The sequence below is a fragment of the Pleuronectes platessa genome, chromosome 21, assembly GCF_947347685.1.
Source record: "Pleuronectes platessa chromosome 21, fPlePla1.1, whole genome shotgun sequence".
Classification (NCBI taxonomy): Eukaryota; Metazoa; Chordata; class Actinopteri; order Pleuronectiformes; family Pleuronectidae; genus Pleuronectes; species Pleuronectes platessa.
In genome coordinates this window covers 16,058,054-16,074,465 of record NC_070646.1, presented here as the reverse complement: position 1 = coordinate 16,074,465, position 16,412 = coordinate 16,058,054, and the positions used below count along the sequence as shown (strand labels likewise).

Here is a 16,412-nt window from a genome sequence, read left to right as displayed (position 1 = left end):
AAAGACAATCCAGCCCCCCGTGACTCATTTCAGCGCGTGATTGGCTCGGATCAGGGCGTGAATACAACTCACATGTCCAACGTGTCCACCTCAGGCTCAGTGATCTGAAGGGACATCTGAGCCAGCGTTTCTAAATGGCTTCACGTCAAGCTACTTATTGTCTGTGGTGTAGAACACAGCAAAGGAGGAAGGGGTTTCATTTATTTAAACAAATTACAAAAATACTAGGCCCCTAGGAACATTATCTTTACATTAATTATGTAAACATGTCCGTTGTTTATTCTCACCTATAAGTGCAAAATAGTTGATGCACATGCAGATCTTTAACATTGTGAGATAGAGCATGGGCCTGTGTCAACATTGTCTTGAATTATCAGCAGCGATGCATGAATGTGTAAGAAGCATTTTTTACGTTTTGTGGGTTAAGGTGGAGCTCGAGTTTTTATTAGGCTTATTTATTTGTTTACTTTAGAATAAGGCAACATGTTGTACAATATGACCATATGTTTTGTTTGTAAACTATAATCTGTATAACACCCAACATCAGGAAATTATGTATTCACCCCTCACAGTTTGTTTGTTGGTTGGTTTGTGAAAAAAAAAAAGATGCTGGACGGATAACCTCAAAATTTGGTGTCAGGATGTGTCAGGGAAGAATCCTTGCGATATTGCTCTGGATCGGGATCATGGGGCGGATCCAGGGATTTTCTTCTCACTTCATTTAACATTGTGAGATTGCTCTAGTTTTTAATGGTATTCAGTAGAGCACATACCTCCACCAAGGCCTAATAGTCCCTCTAAATTCAATCAAGATGTACAAAGTTGTTAATCGTGAAATATGCCAGATTTTTTTAATCAAGAAAATGCTTTCTTACAACAAATAAACCAACCAGGGGACCTCCTTGGTGGAGGTAAATAAGGGTGCTCTCCAAAAGGCTGCTTGTGACATATTATTCATGAGCTCTGTTATAAAGTCAGAACACCTGCTGTACATTATAGTCTTCTCTGTTTTTATCTCTTCCCTGCTCACACACATCCCTGCTTGAATGAACATGGGGCCATTTTATCAGATTTATTTCCGCTGGTATTTTATCATGCATCAAACCATGTTCAATGTGGGTCTGGAAGAACTGTATCGTGTGCTTAGGAGAGGGACGCTCCCGGCACGCTGAAGCGACGTCAGAATTTATAGCAAACGCGGTGGTCGTTGGTCATGGGGCACAATCAATCGTCATGATTGATAACATGGGAAAATATGGCTACGAGGAGCAATCTGGAATTACTGGGGTGTGCATAGGGCAGAGAGCTGTGGGCTCTGGCTGTTGCTGAAGCGTCGGAGCGTCACCATATAAAACATGGTGGAAATTGGATTTTGTGCTGAGAGCAATGCAATTAGGAGCTGGCTCTAGTTTGCAGACATATGGACAATACGTCTTGGTGGTTAGACCCGTTATCCCTCTTCCAAATCCTGCACAAATAAGAGATGCATCCTTCACATCTTGTCCCTGTCTCTTAGAGAGAGGATTGTTCACTACCGTAGAGTTTCATGGGTACAGATGAGTCACCTGATCCCAAAAATAGAATAGAGAGAGACAAGTTGCTCTCTTGTTATGTTTCCTATTCGTGCAGTGTTTTACCTCCACCTGTTTGAAATGGGCTGTTTGCTTAATGCTGGTTTGAGCTTTCTTTCAGAAACTATGAAAGTGACTGGTAGTACTTGAGCTTTACCATGTTAACACCAGCAGGACTCAGTGAAGGAACCCTGAAGCTGCACCACCACCGCTTCACAAAGATTTGTTCACCTGTTTATTCAAATTCTTGCTGAAGAAGCAGAATAAGGAGATGATCCGAACAGTTGAACCATAGTTTTATTTGTGCACATCCATTGCCATGAGACTACATGTGCAAATCATGTGATGGTACAATAATCTCTTTGATACATTTAAAGCCTCATAATATCATGTAAAGCCTTTTGTTAAACTTGCTGCACATAGAGCCTCATTATTTACATGCAGACAACAAATACATTGTATTTATATACACATTTCAATCCAGACGTTCCAGATATGGATACTTATAACTGGCCTGACATCAGATGTTCTTTTTATAAATAAAACACAAATCCATGAAAAATACTGAAACTGCAATAGCATTTGTATAATAGGAGATTCACTGTGCACTTACAGATATCAAAAGTGAACATGATTTACCTGAAATGAGAATTATTGTATGTTATGCTGTAACTGTAGAGTAATCAAGGATATTGGTTTGTAACCTATGAATAAAGCTTCTGTAGATGATTGACGTGGATGGTAGCGAAAATATATGATCACATTATTTATAGTGGTAAATGCCTGAACTTTCTTTTCGTCTAAATTATCAGTTTGTTAACTGATCAAATATATTTTATAAAGACTCACTCACCACATTATCTCACACTCCCTCACATTCACATTACTAATTAAATTCCCAACATTCCCAGGTCTGGGACCTCAGTAAATTACATGATGTTTCAGAGAATTCCATGTTGTTTCAGAAGAATGGACGGCCAGTTTGACCCTGGTGACCCCCTCGCCAGAGGCCTCCCCCCTCTTCCACCTCCAGTTCCACTTTGAAGTGTGTATCTACACATGAAATTTGTCCCATCTAATCAACAAACTAGAAATACATCACATTGAAAAAGCAATGATATCGTTCACATTTATCTGACTAGAAGTCCCGATGGCACACACTGCTGATTTTGCATTTGCACCCAGACCCAGAGGCCTTGAGGCTTGGTCACATCAGCATTTCAAACAAAAAACTTTTCAGTCCAAATGTATCTCAGTCAGTCACTTGAAGTGAGTAAATCTGCACTAACATATAATGTACAACCAGCTTTGATGAGCAAACTACTGTAACGCTGGATCAGGCCCTGTGTGTGTGCAGCACGTGACAGTTGCGTCCCATTTGTCGATAACACAGGGAGTTCGCGGTGCACCTGCTGTGCTACATGAGGTTTCTGGTATGACCAGTGGTGGCTGGTTAATACGGGGCACTGGGGCACCGCCCCCTCCAACATCCTGTGGCAAAAAAGCCTGTATAAAAATGTTAGACACAATTTAATTACATAATAATATTTTACTCGTGCAATGCTCCTACCTGTGAACATTCAATAGAAGTTTCAAATTGTATTGTGTTAACCTCTGTCCAAACACATAACACTTCCTGGTGCTGGGCGCTGGCCAAATGGATGTAGGTCCTGAAAGTTTTGTCAACCACTGGACCTGAGGCTGCATTTTAATAGGTTGTTTACGATTTTCCTCGGAATGCAGCTCTCTGCACCCTCAACAAAGTGTTATGTACATAGGACGTCACTGAGTTATGTCTGCAAGTTCCCAACGATGCAGGTAATTAAGTACCAGGTGGCTAACAGGGATCAGAACTCGCTCTCCTCCAGAATTTCCTCCAAAGTCTCTCCGAGCGTCATCTCCCCATCACTGCTGGACAGGCTCTTCCTGGTGAGAAGGTCAAGCCCTGTCAGGTTACAGTCCTTCAGCCCCTGACCTTTAACCTCTCCTAATCCAAGCACTCCACATCTTCCATGTACAGCCACCTGATGCAGGTGCGGGTGAGTTGGGTAAGTGCCACCCTCATTGCAAGAGTCGTTCTGCCTGGCGCAGGGGGGGCGGTGCCCTCGAGTGCACTTCCACAGGTGCTTAAGAGGCGCGCCCCTAAAACAGCCCCTGACCTGGAAAGGGTTGGTGAACAGGAAAAGCTGCCAGCGCTTCTTCAGCTCAGCTTGGACCTACGTACAAATAAGAGATGAGAATTGTATTAAGTTCCAATTTCATAGGGAGCAAGCTTGCCATCAGGAAAAATTATGTCACCAATCTTAATCAGCGGGGCTCTGGTTTGCAGATTGTTTCTTGGACACCAGTGAGCGCCACACCAGAATACTTTAAGATGCAGTGTGTAAGATTTAAGTGAAAGGGATCTATTGGGAGAAATTTTATAAAAAATAATCATAGTTTTATATTCACTCATGTGTAATCATCTACATTGTACTATATTTGTTGTTTTTCTGTACTCTAGAATGGGCCATATATATTTAAATACGTTATATTGACATTAGGAGCATGTCCTCTCTACTGTGCTGCTATTCATATGTCAGGATCACGATATGGTCACCTCAACAACGTTTTCCTTAATTTTGCACTTATTTTTTTGCAGCTTTATGGTGTACTGTACATTTTTTTTTATTTCAGATTTTTATTTATGTTGTTTTGGCGAAGGGAGAAGCTTCTTCTGGAATACCTTAAAAAGTTATAATGCTGAACACATCAGCAAACAACTATCTCGTCACACTTCAGCGAAAATTAAGCGACATCACAGTGAATTTTAAGTGTTTCAAGCAATCTGATGAATATAAGTCCAATATTCACTGTCCTTTCGCTATTTTTTGATTTACACCGACTGTTCTTTAGTGGCTTAAAGCTCCAATGGGTTCACTGGGCTGTGGCCATCTCTGTCTGGCATTAAGTGCAGGACGAGCAGTGTAAGAAGATTATGTGAACATGAAACAACATCTTGCTGCTGCCGCTGGGAACAAGATTAATTTGAGGGGAGTTTCTGAGCTGAAACCAAAAGGTAACAGGGCCTGTTTAGAACTAAGGCTATTGTCAGTAATGGCTGGTGATTCTCTATGGGTTTGCCACTGTGAAGCTTTTACCCATGGTCACACATATTGATTAGTGCAGCTTGGAAGTTTTGTGAAAACACAAGACCTGACTTCTTCGGCTTGTTTCTAAGCTTCATTTACACAATTCGGACACAGCAAGGTTCCTCCATTAAAATTCCCAGAAGACACTTACCTCTCCATTAGCAAAACAGTACAGCACAGCAACCAAGAAACCCTAAAAAAGGTCAGACATTACAAATGAGGGGTTGAAAGACCACGAACAAACTCTTGTCAGGTATGTTATTGACTTTAAAAGTGTAACCTGGAAAGAGCTGAGGGTGAGGTTGAGGAAGTTCCTGGCGTAGCGACTGTTGCCCTCCACACATTCATCTATCAGCACTGTAAAGACCACTTCATGGACTCCCAGCAGAGGAATCAGGACCAGTGTTGCTCTTGCCAAGCTGAAGGCATAAACAAAAAAATTGCCATGATTGCAGTTGCTTTTCTTAATGGAAAACACAGGAAGCTAGAAAAGGCTATAAATCTTGCACAGTATTTGCAGAGAAAAGGACAATGAGGGAGCGCAGGGTTTTTGTAAATGCATGCATAACCTTCCCTCCCGTGGTGACATTTGTGGTGAAGGGGCCCGAGCTTATAGCGCTGACATTTAAAATTCTGCTGTACGTTGGTGTTATTAACATTTAAATGTTAAAACTGAAACGTACTGTACCGTTAAAGTACACCACTTAGGGAATAGCTCTCGGCACTTGTTTCCTGACATTTGGACTTGGACAAAGTTGCACGAGTGAGTCAAGGGAACACGTGGGGAAGTACCTGTATCTGTAGTCTGTAAATTTCACCTGATCCGCCTTCAGCTTGGACAGCAGCAGCATCAGGATCTTGATGAAAATGAAGAAGATCACCTGCAACAAGCATCGAAGGAATATTAAAGGAAATGTCTCCAAAAACAACTGGTGACTTAAAGGGTGGTTCACTGAAAAATGAAACTGAACTCATCATCAACTCATCACCATGCCTACGGAGGGGTGAGTGAAGTGTTTGAGTCCACAAAACACTTCTGGAGTTTAAGGGGAAAACTTTGTATCAGCCAAATTGAAGTGAATGGCGACTCCTTCTTCAGACGTAATAAAACAACAGAAAAAACATTGTTTCGGGCGTCTGCACATTGGATGACACCACTAGAGCAGCATTGAGGAATCTTGTCATCCAAGTGTCCCGATGACCCGACATTCATACTCGACTTGAAAATAGATTGTTTACACAGTGTTTTTCAGCCTCAATATCCTCTGTTATCTTCCTATGAGGTGCATTAACGGCACCTCGGACACACCATCTGGTCGCTACCTCCACTAGCTTAGCCACTTCCAGAGGACATTTAGGCTTAAACCATGGTTTCGTATGTTTTATGGACCCTTGGACACTTGGATGACACCACACCAGCAGTATTGAGGCATGTTATGTCCATTCTGTTGTTTTATTACGTCTGCAGAAGGAGCCGGATTTGACTTCAGTTGAATTGGATTTGGCTGCTCCACTGTTTACCCCTGAGACTCCAAAAGTGTTGAGTGGACTCCAGGACTTCACCCACACCTCCATCGGGCATAGTGGGGAGCAGATACTGAGTGAATTAAAATTTTTCTGTGAACTATCCCTTTAAAGTCAAATGAGTTTAAAGGATCATTAAAAACCTGTATCTGAGAAGGATCAGTGTATTTGTGAACCGAGAAATTAGCAGTCAGTTATGCTTGTGACGGCTTCACAATTTGATATCACATGCCCTCACAAGACAGGAGCCGTTAAGAGAGTGTGAAACCAAAGTAGCATTCAAGTGAGGTCTGGTACCATGAGGAGAACAAGCCCTCGGGAGCAGCATTATGTATCTGTAACGAATGAGCTGTAACATCTTGGAAAGGCTTTCAAGGATTGACTCAGAGACTTCACTTACGAGCACTGACAAAGTAATCGGGCCCCTTATTATCCACCAGAACCATCGGTTCACGATTGACCAGCATCTAGAGAATAAAAAAAGTTTCCAGAGTCAAGCATTAATCAGAACATTCGAGTAAATTCATGAATTTATTGTGAAACATGTAATGATCCACGCACTCTGTGTTTTCATATATAATCTTGACGACGGTCCATGGTGTCACGAATAAGACTGGAGTTCCTGAAATATAATAAAAGCATAAATGTATGACCCAGCATGTTGAGCGATATGTGTGTAGACATTTTGTATGATTAAAACACTTGGACTGATACATGTTTCTAGAAAACTGGGTTAGTTACAGTGAAGTTTGTTGTTATTTATGTCATATTCAGCCGACTCACTTTGCTTTTCCAGGGTTTGACTTGTGGATGTTATGAATTGCCTCTGCAGCTTTTTGCTTACTACCACTAGGGGTCTTCATAGTCTTGAAAATGTTCTGGATAGTCATTTTTTTCTCTAATACATTCTACATATGTAATTTAATCAATATGCATATTCTAGAAATTCGGCCTCTAAATTGTAAATAGCATTTAAATCAGATTTTCAATTTCTAGACTGCAAAGAAAATACATATTAGAAAAATAAGAAAAACTAAAAATATACATTTAGACACGAATGCACAAGCACAAGCACGTACACATACATATCAATATCCATTCACAGCGTACCCCATCCCAGCATCATGTACTTCTTCAGCAGGCGTCTCTTGGTCAGCACGGCGGTGAAGAGGAGCGTGTGGAGGAAGACGGCCTCCACCAGGAGCCAGAAGTAGTTACAGGCCACAAAGTATTCCATGCACACTTTGGAGAATTTGCACATAAACGCAGTCTGTTGAGCAACACACAGGGATTAATCAGTCCTGTGAATCATTCGGCTGATTCAAACTACTTGAAATTCATAGGGAGTATTAGTTATAATACCATGACTATTACTAAAGCACTGTTCTCATGTATCTACTATTGTAAGTATTGATTTATTTACTGCAGAGCTTGAGTAGGACTTCCACCCGGGGTCGTCCTTGGGCAGGTTGGAATACATGACGTATAATACGATTTCCTTGGAGATGACAGCCACGGCTCTCAGGATGAACGACACAAACAGATTCATGTGGATGTAGTTCCTGGTGCAGTGGAGCTTCCTGTTAAAGCAGATACAGGAACAGATAGAGGGAGGTATTGATCCTGTTCAACTTTAAAAGCATTACTGAGGCCATGTGTCATGACATGTATCGGATTGACAAATGATTGAGAAACTCTATATGCATCTACATGGAAATGTATCCTAGGTTTTAACAAGTCATTTATTATCATTGATCTTCTGCATTGATTTGTAACTATCCCTACATGCTGCCTTTTGCTCCTAAGGCACTGTGTTTTTAAAGCTAGTATATTGTCTCATACCCCAGTGATTGACTATAAGAATGAAGCTGCAACTTCACAAGTGACACAAAATTTTCTTCATATATGTATAATCATTTTACTGCTTGAGTTTCTTGCCCCGACTTGTCTGGACTGACGCCTTCAGTCGTCCCAGTTCCCAACCGTCACCATTCAAAGCAATGAAAATGAGACCAAATTTGTAATAAGGAAACTCTTTCACCGCCATTTGACTACTGACCTCAGCATGCCCATCAGGAGAGTGGCCAGTGTGAGGGAGGTCAGGGACAGGGAATAGCCAATAACAGAGATGAGCCTGAGGGCTGTCTGGCGTAGCATTTCATCCTCCTGGACACACACACACACACACACACACACACACAGACAAACACAACGAAATGAAAGCAGGGATCACAACGTCTCTTCAGATCTTTTGAATAAAAACAGATGTTATGGGACAGATGTCTAGAAAAAAAACCATTGTAGAATGGATATTACAAATCTAATACTCCTTATAAGTGGTGGAAGGGAAACCACAATTCCTGGCTTCCAGCTCAAAAAGGTATTCCTCTTTTACACCAAAATGTATGTGCATATACCTGCTATAAAAGGCGATTGAGTATGCCTTTCTTTTTTTCCCCATGCAGTGGGTCATGGTGGATATCCCAAACGCCCCCGGAAACTGAGAAGCTCTCTCTCCTCGCTGTCTTAACAGTGTTTTATCTTGCACTTGCGTTGTAGCTAAGTTCACAACATTTAAAATAAAGTACACAAACCTTCACGTTTATTTATGCACAATGCCTAGATGTTAAATTAGCATCAAAACGTCGCAACAGCAAAGGTGCAGCATCAGCATTTAGAAAAGCTCATTCACCCGGGTGTCTCATTTTCGTTACTGATGATCGAAGCCTGAGTCGATAAAAACCTGGTCAGGTAATTTGGCCCGGGAATGAATGCAGATTGTATCCAATCCCATTGTAAACCAAAAAAAGATGTTAGTGGATTTAGAGAGAACTGAATTCCACACCTTCCTCCTCACCTTGTCCTTAAAGAACTGGTCCTCCTGACACTCTGCGTCATCTCTCCAGGGTTCAGAGGAATTCTCCCTCTGTCGCCATTTTCCATTTTCTAAACACTCTCTGTGTGCCCTCCTGGAGACATCTGCAGGTAATTGAAAGACACATTTATTTGCATATGCAGAGGATAAGCTGACTGACTGTGGCTGGGATGGAAATCCTTTTAACCTGTGCTAGGATTTTATTTATATTACTCAGGAGATAGACAGGGACCTCCACTGAGAACGGTGGTTCGATCCCCGGCTACTCCAGTCTTTAATCTGAAGTGTCCTTGGGAAAGACAATGCAACCCAAATTGCCCCTGATGGCTGTGTGTGAATGGTGCTTGACAGGAAAAGCACAGCATATCGTAGCGCTGTCCGTACCATTACTTCGGAAGGGGTTCAGTGCAGGAAAAGCTGATTTCACAAGACGACGTTCTGACAGAGACAATGTTACATGGTTGATTTTGTGATGAGTGAAATGCTATTTAAGAAGCCGAAACCTGATTCAGAACAAGAATTTGTGAAACCGCTTCAAGAGGACAAAGTAAAGTTGTTCCAAAGTATCAGCTGGTCACAAAGAACTGTTACAGTGCAGATTAATGAATCAAATACTAAATACTGTAAAACGACCACAGGAAACCAGTAAGGTGAAGTCATTTCTAGTTTTTCTCAGTGAGTTTTTCTAGTTTGTATTGACACCAATATTACATATCTATATATAATATAATATGATTGGAATGGAATATATGAATTGAACTCAATTGAAGACCTCTTATTTTTTCCATTGATTTTGTGAAGCTCTTGGTAACCTTGATAATATAAGTGCTCTAAAGATAAAGTTATTATTATTAAATAATATACGTATTGACATTATTTAGAATAAAACATTTTTCCGATTAAGGTGTTTATACGTCATTATTTCCATTAACTCTAATTCCACCAGTTTTAAAACCCCAACCTGAAATAGTTTAAGGTACGATGCTACTGTACCATTTTAACTGTTTCCTTCCTAATTTTGCAACTTAATCACAAACCACAACTGAGGCGGATATTTGACCATAAAGTGATGCACAAAATGTTGATATCTCATGATTTGCAGATTCACCACTGTTCGTGGGAGGAGAATATGAAAGTCACGGATTAAAAACTAATTTAATGTCAAGCTTGTGGTGTCACAAGGTAAAGAGTGAGGGAATCAATCCCCCGGGGACAATGAACGTGCAAACTAAATTTGATCACCCTATGACTAAAGCCACTACAGCAGTCTGTCTTGTGATTTACTCGAATGAATGCGGTGACAAAGGAAGGCTGAGGAGCACAAAGGGTCATTCATGTAATAAGGTCAAAGCTACAGTGAAATCTTGAATGTGTGACCTAACATTACCCTCACTTATCCATGGCAGGTAAGATGGACAGGGAACTGACACATTCCCTGGAGATGAATGAGGCCAACAGACAAACGTGTCAAATGTTCCATTACAGTAGTTTCCTGTAATTAAAAGAAAAGTCAGAGGATCTCATGAAGGTTTGTACATGTAGAGCTAGACAGACGTGAATAAAAGATAATAGTAGCTCACCTGATTTCGGGCTTGAGTGCACCAGGGTTCTGTTGCAGTTCTCCCAGTACTCAGTTCGTTTAGCTATGAGACGTTCAAGCACCGAGCCTGTCACCTTCCATGTGGATTCCAAAAGAAGGAGTTATGATGAAGAATTATTAGTAAATACAAAATAAATAAATCTATTCATCCATCTATCAAGTCATCTTTGATTCATACATTTAGTCCCCTTTCTAAAATGCATGTTTAGCACTTTGGTGCTGTAAAACATATTAAGCTATATTACTGTTTTTAAGCTATATTACTGTTTTTTAATGTTTTTAATCAACCAAAGAATTATTTTGTCCATCCCATTGGAGACGGCTGTAAAGGCGGGACAGGCTGGTGATGCAATAAGCAGACCAGACTGTCTAATTTCATTTGGCTGATTTGCTGAGGTCTACACGAATGATGACGGACGCACCCGACATCGGCTGTGTAGACCGGGTTCTGATAAATTTGGTTTTACTTAGTAATTTGAATACATAAAAACGGGTTGAACTAATAATAAAAACAAAGTTTACAAGTTGCTTTGACAGCAAAGAAAGAAAAGTAAAAAAAAACAAAAACATAATCGACAGCTGATTACGATTGATTTATCTTTTGTGGTAATTGCCCTCAAAACTATTACCATACAGTGATTAATACTGCGCAAACATTAGCTGTTTCTCCATTCAGGGGCTCATTTAGCCCATTTTGAAGGCTCCTCTAAATGCGGCAAACAAATGTGTCCTTCCATCCCAGAGAAACAAAGGCTCATATGGATTGATCCTTCTTGGGGCCGACCTATCCCAGGATTCATTGCACTTCAGTGACAAACCATTTTCGAGGAGGAAAAGATGCCACCGAGCGACAAGACTTCCAAACATTGAATATCATCCTACAACTCGACCGAGCAGCTACGATAAAAACAACGGGCATTAAAAAGGCAGCTCTGTTGCTAAGCGACAGTCACAAATAAAGGAAAATGAAGGATCCTCTTTAGACTAAATCATCTCCTTTCGGTTCATCCTTTGCGGTCAGTGAACATGGGCCGTATCAACAGTTTATATATATTAATTCCACAGACGAGGCAGCACCTGAATTGGGACATAGTTTTAGCTCCAAATGGCGTCGCTGGCTCAAGATGGCATCACTCGTATCCAGAATGTTTTGGCTTCATTTTTCTTTTGCAGTCGAAGTGGAGAGGCATCGTCCATCTTTATATTAACATGCCCCCCCACCCCACTACCCCACAATCCCACCAGTCGTCTGTTGGCGGTCTCTCCCTGTTCAAAGGAAGCTATTTTCTTTCTCTCCACTGCCAATTCTTCTCATCATGGGAACCACTGAGTTTCTCTATAATATTGCAAGCTCTCGACATTTCTATGTAAAGTATATGTTGGTGCTTTACAAATAAAACTGAATTGAATTGATTGAGTTAATTTAAACAAAAATTAAACAAACTTAATTGCATGTGGTGCATTCAGATAAGCGAGCACTGTGCTATCACACTGTATGACTCAAGAAGGACCATCTCATCTACATACAATTAAGTCCACGATATAAACAAAATAATTGATTTTAATCACACTGCTTGTAGAGAAGAGTGTGTAACAGTGTGTTTGCTCAGCAGCACATTTCCCTGTATGTGCAGTCTGTGAAGAATTGTGCAATGTTTGTATTTACCCACTTGGGGGGAGTATTTATTAAGCACTGTGTTGTGTTACTGTGGAAACATGATCACCTGTGTGTAATCTGTAATTGATGCAGGTCGTTTATCAGCCGGGCTTTCTGCATTAGTGTCATGCCTGCAGCAATGCAAACACACCACTCTCTGTTTATTCACATAAACATTATGCGTGTTTGTGCCCCTGAAATCGAGGTTATTGTATTTGACAGCCATCCTATTAGTGCTCGGTTACAAATTATGATTTTAGTCTAATTTGCTGTCATTAGTGAGACACATTTGCATTTTCCTTAATTTGAGAAGGAAGCTGCAGACCACAGCTGCCACTTTGCCTCATTTATCTTTCCGTGGCAGGGGCGACGACAGTAGATTTCCCATCTTCATGCCAAGGCGGGAAAAGCAGCTGAAGTCTGCAAACCCCACCGGATTTGTTGTTTCGTCCGCCTGACAGTTCGCCTGCCACCTGAGCCGCACAGATATTTCATGTGAGCCCCCTGTCAGACGACGTTTCAGTTCAGTGAGGCCCGACCCCGTCCAGAGGGGCTTCACCGTTGAAGGGAGGACAAGAGTCAATGTCAACCTTTTCTCTCTTTTTTTCCCCCCGAGGGAATAAACCTGCCCTAGATCCAGCAGCAGGATCTTAACTTCCTGAATGTGTGCATGTATTATAATGTTTAAGACGAAAGTGAATTCGCACTAAAAACTATTCAGGGTTCTCTGAACATTTCTTTAATAATTTAACTGTTTCTCAGCTTTTTTTGCCTATCCCGTGAGAATAAATAACATCCCTCCTCATTCGGTTTCCTAAAATGATTTTTTTCGATATGTCACTAAACTGGTATTTCAAAACAGGGATATCAGAAGTAGAGACTGCAGAAAAGGCATATGAGCAGAGGGACTTGCTGTACACCAAACATTATAGGAAAAAGACTTCAGATATTAAAACATCCTCAACACGTATTTATCACAGTCAATTAGAGCAGTTTTTTTTTTGCTGTGTTTCATGAGAACTTCCCATTAAGTTATGCCTTATACAACAAATCAAGCAATACATACTTTCTTCACAATATTCACGATAGAAATCCAAAGATTAAAGGGATTTTAACATTGACCCAGCTTTAACACCCAGTGCTATGTAATGCAAAAACTAAACGCTGGCAAACTAAAAAGGTCTTACATTTGTGTTCAGTATTAATTTACCTGGTGGCTGAAGATAACAAGGAGCAGTGCGAGCAGGAGTGCGGTCCAGGTCCTCTTGTGCCAGCTTGGCAGCAGGGTTGGCATGGTGCTACGTGTTTACATCGAAAGCAATTCTCAGCTGGTTTCCTCCCTCATTCCTCAGCCCTGCATGGACTCACCAGGCCTCATCCTCTCTTTAGCGCCTCTCATCCACTCGCCACGCCACGTTCAGCTGACTGGAACTTGACCTCTTCTCAGTCAGCTCCAGAAAGGCTTCGTCAGAACTTAATGGATGATTCTCAAGACCATAAGAAGTTATTCTCCGGCTTGTGATGCTTGATGTAGCTGGGAAACTTCAGTTTCCCCAACTTTCCTTCTTGTTCCTGAAAATCCTCTTGGATCGGTCCCAACTATCTCCCAGGATTCCGAGCTACTTAAGGGTTCTCTGTCAATTAACTGAGATTTGACCAAAAAGTTACTTCCCAATGACGGATTTGATTTCAAGGGGTTATCCTAGTTGAAGAAGTCCACCAGTCATCTGCAGTACCAGTCCCCCCTGTCCAGTAGGACCTGTGAGGCTGCGAAGGAGGTGTGTGCGCTCCCTATAGACACAGTGCAACTGAGAGCGCATGTGGATCGTCAACGACAGATCGCCTCTCCCACCCCGTCCTCCCCTAACCAATCAAGATAAGGCCCGGGGAGAGCTGCCTACATAACTGGACTAACTTTGTTTCTGCAGGCAAATTACACTAATGTACAAACAGCTCTTGTGAGCACATACACACACTTCAAGAAAATCACAAATATTTCAATAATCATAACACATACACACACCAGCAAATACCACCTGTACTGTCCACAGAGAGGGAAGACGACTACCTCCCCCCCCCCCTCCCTGTTTATCTCTCTCACACAGTAACTGGACATCACCCAGCGTCTCTGACACTAATGGGAATCTAGTGTAAACTAAAAGCACTGAAGCCAAACACAGGCAAGCAAATGGGAGTGCAGAGAGCAGACATTATCTGCACAAGCCCCGTGCCCTGCTTGGATCCCGCATCATTACAAAATAATCAAAATAATTCAATTTAAAATGATCTTGGGAGGTGAAGTGGTTTTTCCTTGTTGTTGTAATTGGGTTATCCAACACTTTTACGCATTTATAATCCATGATGGCAATACCATTGGATTTATGTCTCTGATCAGCTGTCAAATGTCCATTCCACCTGTTAAGATGCTTATGATGGTTGAGTTTGTTCAAACTTGCAGGAAACTAGAGGAATTAGCTGGCTAGCAGGGTAAATAGCGCTGCATTGTTGGGTGACTGTCTTTTCAGGATTATCACTTGTGATTCAGAATTATTCCATGTCATCTGTGAGTCCTCTGAAACAGCTTTACAATATACCTTACATTTGTGCCATTTGTGTTATTTATTAGTAATATTTTCAAAAATATCTGTACATTGAAAAAGTGCCAACATACTTTTAAAAGCATTTTATCTCAAAGAGTGAAAAGGTCCAGATCCACCAAAATGTCATGGATTCTTTTTTGACCCACACTGCGTCCTTCCATCAACTTTCAGGGCAACACATCCACTCGTTTTTGTTCAATCCTTCAAACAAACAAACAGATGAAAACATAACTTCCTTGTCGGAGGTTAAAACAAAAAAAAAAACATTAGGACAAATGAACAATAACCTTCAACCCCACATTACTCTTTAGGTTTGCCAACACAAAGAGAAAGGTCAAAAGACACACTTATCTTATCAAGGGAAGAAACAATCCCGAGAGATGCATCGTGTAGATTTCTAATTGTGTTACATGGTGATGTAGCTTTAAAATATCTCTGTGGTGCGGCTGTGACAGAATCCATCACGGAGACAATATATGAAGCATTATTAGGTTTCAGGACCTCACAGTTCACCAGCCATGCCGTTATTTGTGAGTGTGATGTACGAAAGAGGCAGTGAAATCAAATTTTTCCTGCTCCGTGAGCATGATTGTATACGGCTGTGTCAGGGCCATACGTCCACATTTTGTGTCTAACAAACTGACAGTCGGGATGATACTGTATTTAGAGCTGAGGGAAAATACATATATATCACTGTAATTCAAAAAGATTTTAAGGGCACTAAGGCAGTTTGAAGCAGACACGGCCGCAGGGGTGCTGACACTGTGGGATTCTCATTTAAAGCTGGAGAAAGTGAAGAGGCTGTGGATGAGGTAAAGCTAAGTTCAAGCGTTTATATTTTGAAACCAACAGAGTTTAATTAGATTAGATCCAAACACAACAGTATATAGCTCAGTTGTTGTGGATAAGTATTTATTTCAACCATCATTGTTGAAGCTTCAGGACTTTATTATTTAATTTTTTTTTTTTTTACAAATGAGTAAAGTGAAAGGGTTTGCTATCGCAGAAACCTAGAAAAACAATCAGAGAGATGCTCCACCCACACTGCATGCAGGATTAAATATTCAATATGTGCTACACGTTCAATATCAAACTTTTTTATCTTTTAAGCACAGGTGAATTGTATTGATTGACACATGATGATATTATTGGAAGTTGACAATAACAAGAGGGATACTGGCAAAAGGTACTTATTTTGTGGTGTCGATATTAATATCAAGGGTGTCGATTAAGAATGTTTGTAAATATTCATTATCAGTCAATCTGTGGTACATCATTAAAAGTATCGAACGTTTTAATGTTTGAGCACAGGCGAATTTTACTGATAGACAAAATGATAAACTTATAACAACCTAACAATAGTAAGAGGGATGTATGTCAGAAAATAATAAAACCATATTAATACCGCTTTAAAGAGATTGTAAAACCATAGGAGACTATTGTATATTTTTGTA

General features: G+C 40.8%; 1 protein-coding gene across 1 annotated transcript; it reads right to left on the bottom strand.

Moving 5' to 3' along the window:
* Nucleotides 1-3,418: 3,418 nt before the first annotated feature.
* Nucleotides 3,419-14,141, bottom strand: LOC128426943 (glucagon-like peptide 2 receptor). The gene is made up of 14 exons (XM_053414007.1): nt 13,569-14,141; nt 13,425-13,427; nt 10,682-10,775; nt 10,489-10,593; nt 9,084-9,205; nt 8,286-8,392; nt 7,650-7,806; nt 7,337-7,496; nt 6,788-6,848; nt 6,627-6,693; nt 5,495-5,583; nt 4,983-5,121; nt 4,854-4,895; nt 3,419-3,787 (listed from the first exon to the last, which is right to left on the bottom strand). Exons 1-14 carry the CDS (start codon nt 13,650-13,652, stop codon nt 3,419-3,421), a joined length of 1,599 nt encoding a protein of 532 aa, XP_053269982.1. The 5' UTR covers nt 13,653-14,141.
* Between the last annotated feature and the right edge of the window lie 2,271 nt (nt 14,142-16,412).

What these genes read in the sequence shown, in the direction of transcription:
- LOC128426943 (XM_053414007.1), bottom strand. Translation starts at nt 13,652, where the DNA reads ATGCCAACCCTGCTGCCAAGCTGGCACAAGAGGACCTGGACCGCACTC. An exon ending in CCTGCCATGGATAAGTGAGG is followed by an intron (nt 9,206 to 10,488) that starts GTAATGTTAGGT and finishes AATTACCTGCAG; the next exon opens with ATGTCTCCAGGAGGGCACAC. An exon ending in TTTACAGACTACAGATACAG is followed by an intron (nt 5,122 to 5,494) that starts GTACTTCCCCAC and finishes TTATGCCTTCAG; the next exon opens with CTTGGCAAGAGCAACACTGG.